Source organism: Nyctibius grandis, chromosome 16 (assembly GCF_013368605.1).
Source record: "Nyctibius grandis isolate bNycGra1 chromosome 16, bNycGra1.pri, whole genome shotgun sequence".
Classification (NCBI taxonomy): Eukaryota; Metazoa; Chordata; class Aves; order Nyctibiiformes; family Nyctibiidae; genus Nyctibius; species Nyctibius grandis.
Genome location: NC_090673.1, coordinates 11,595,023 through 11,597,281, shown reverse-complemented (window position 1 = coordinate 11,597,281; position 2,259 = coordinate 11,595,023). Strand labels below are relative to the sequence as shown.

At 69.1% G+C, this 2,259-nt stretch overlaps 1 protein-coding gene across 1 annotated transcript; it reads left to right on the top strand.

Annotated features, from left to right (window-relative positions):
- The first annotated feature begins 317 nt into the window (after positions 1–317).
- Positions 318–1,623, top strand: IER5L (immediate early response 5 like). The gene has a single exon (XM_068414063.1). The coding sequence runs from the start codon at positions 593–595 to the stop codon at positions 1,598–1,600; it is 1,008 nt and encodes a 335-aa protein (XP_068270164.1). The 5' UTR covers positions 318–592; the 3' UTR covers positions 1,601–1,623.
- The last annotated feature ends 636 nt before the right edge of the window (positions 1,624–2,259 follow it).

The window sequence follows — 2,259 nt, the reverse complement described above, 5'->3', positions numbered from 1 at the left end:
GGCCCGCCTCGCCGCTATTGGCCGCCGCGCCCGCCCGTCAGAGCGCTAGCCACCGCCCCGTTGGCTGCCCGCGGCGGGGGGGGCGGGGCGGGGCCGGCGCGGCGCTATAAAAGCCGGGGGCTGGGCGGGCGGGCGCTCAGTGCCGTTGCGCGACAGGTACCGGCCGGCGCGGAGGGGGGCGGGGCCGAGGGAGGGAGAGAGCGAGCGAGGAGGGGGCGGGGCCGGGGCGCGCGCGCGGGGGGCGGGCGGGGGCGGTGCGCGGGGAGGGCGGGGACGCGCGCGGCGCTGGCTGCACGCGCCGTGCCTGCACGGAGCGCGGCGGCGGCGGCGGCAGCAGCGGGAGCCACCGGCGCGCTCGGCGATGCCCGCTCTGCTCCCGCCGCTGGCCGCCCCCTGAAGACGCCCCTCTCTATCTCCCCCCCTTCTCCAGCGACCTCAGGCTCTTCCCCCCCCCTTTCCCCTTCCCCCCCTTCTGTTTCCCTCCCTCCCCCCCCTCCGCCTCTTTATCCTCCTTCTCTGCGACCCTCCGCACCCTCCCGGCCGCCGTGTGGATGCGGCCCGGGGTGCCTGGCTGCGCGGGTGGCGAGAGCAGATGCTGAGGGGCCGGAGGAGGATGGAGTGCACCCTCGATGCGCAGAGTTTGATCAGTATTTCCCTGCGGAAGATCCACAGCTCCCGCACGCAGCGAGGCGGCATCAAGCTCCACAAGAACCTGCTCGTCTCCTATGTGCTCCGCAACGCCCGGCAGCTCTACCTGAGCGAGCGCTACGCCGAGCTCTACCGCCGCCAGCAGCACTACCCCGACGGCGCCCCGCTCCTCGCCATGCCCGCCTGCCCGCCGCCCGCCGCCGCCCCGCCGGAGCTGGCGGTGCTCCCGCTGCCCGCCGACACGCAGGACCGCGAAGCGCGGAGCTGCGCGGCGGCGCGGGGGGGTGCGGAGCTGCTGGAGGTGCCGGTGTGCGCGGCTCCCCCGGAGCTGCAGCGAGCGCCCTGCAGAGACTCGTCCCCGGGCTTCTACCGGGCCGCCGGCAGCGCCGGTCCCGGTGGTGGTGGCGGCGGCGGCAGCAGCGCGCCCCCGGGGCTGCTCTACGCCGCCGGCTGTGACTTCGGGAGCGGCGGGGCACCGCACTGTAGCAGCCGCACCACGGTGCTGGATTTGGACACTCACGTCGTGACCACGGTGGAGAACGGGTACTTGCACCAGGACTGCTGTTCGCAGTGCCCCTGCTGCTGCCAGCCGGCACCGGGGCTCGCCTCCCCGCCGCCCACGCCGGGCACCAAGCGCAAGTATTACCCGGGGCAGGAGGAGGAGGAGGAAGAGGAGGGGGTGGAGGAAGGGGAGCCGGGGGGAGGCGGCGGGGTGGCGGGCGGCCCCCCCTTTGCCCCGTGCACCAAACGCGCTCGTTTCGAGGAGTACAGCGCCGAGCACCCCCAGGACTCTTCCAACATCTCCAACTTGATCTCCATCTTCGGCTCCGGTTTCACGGGGCTGGTGAGCCGGCAGCAGGCGGACTCGGAGCAGCCCCTCAACGGGCAGCTGTGCAGCAAGCAGGCGCTGGCGAGCCTGGGAGCCTGGACTCGGGCCATCGTCGCGTTTTAGAGAGGAGCGGGGAGCACAAAAAAAAAAAAAAAAAAAAAGGGGGTGGGGGGGTGTAGGGGGGTGGGTTTGCAAACCAGGGGTGCGATCCGAGGGACAGCGGCTCCGGAGGGGGGGGACCCTGAAAACAAAGGCGGGGGGGTGGTAGAGGGGAGGGGAGGGTTGGGGGGTGCCGAGGGGTACGCAGGGGAGGTGGGAGGGCAGAGCCACGCTAGTGTTTTATAAATTGTACAATAAAGAAAAAAAAATCTCAGATCTTGGGACTTTATTTTTGCAGAGATGAGAGAAAAAAAAAAAACCAACAAAAAATAAGCAAACAAACGAAAACAAAACAAAAACCCAACAACGAAGCACCTATTTAAATAATCCTCTTTGTGTCCGCTCGGGCTCTCGCCGCGGCGGGTTTCCCGGGGCCGGTGCTGGCGGCGCCACGTGAGAACCGGGCCCGGCCCCGGGACCCCGCGGCGGGGACCCCCCCCCGGGCTGCCCCCCGGGTCCCTCCGCTCCCGGCCCGGCTGGTTTTGGGGTGCGGGGAGGGGAAAGCAGCCGCTGCCTGTTCGCTTTTGTGCGTTTCTTTATAGATTTAAAAACAAAAATAGGCAGAAACGAAAACATCGCAACTTTCCTCCCCGAAGAAACGTGCGCGATGTGACTGCTCCTTC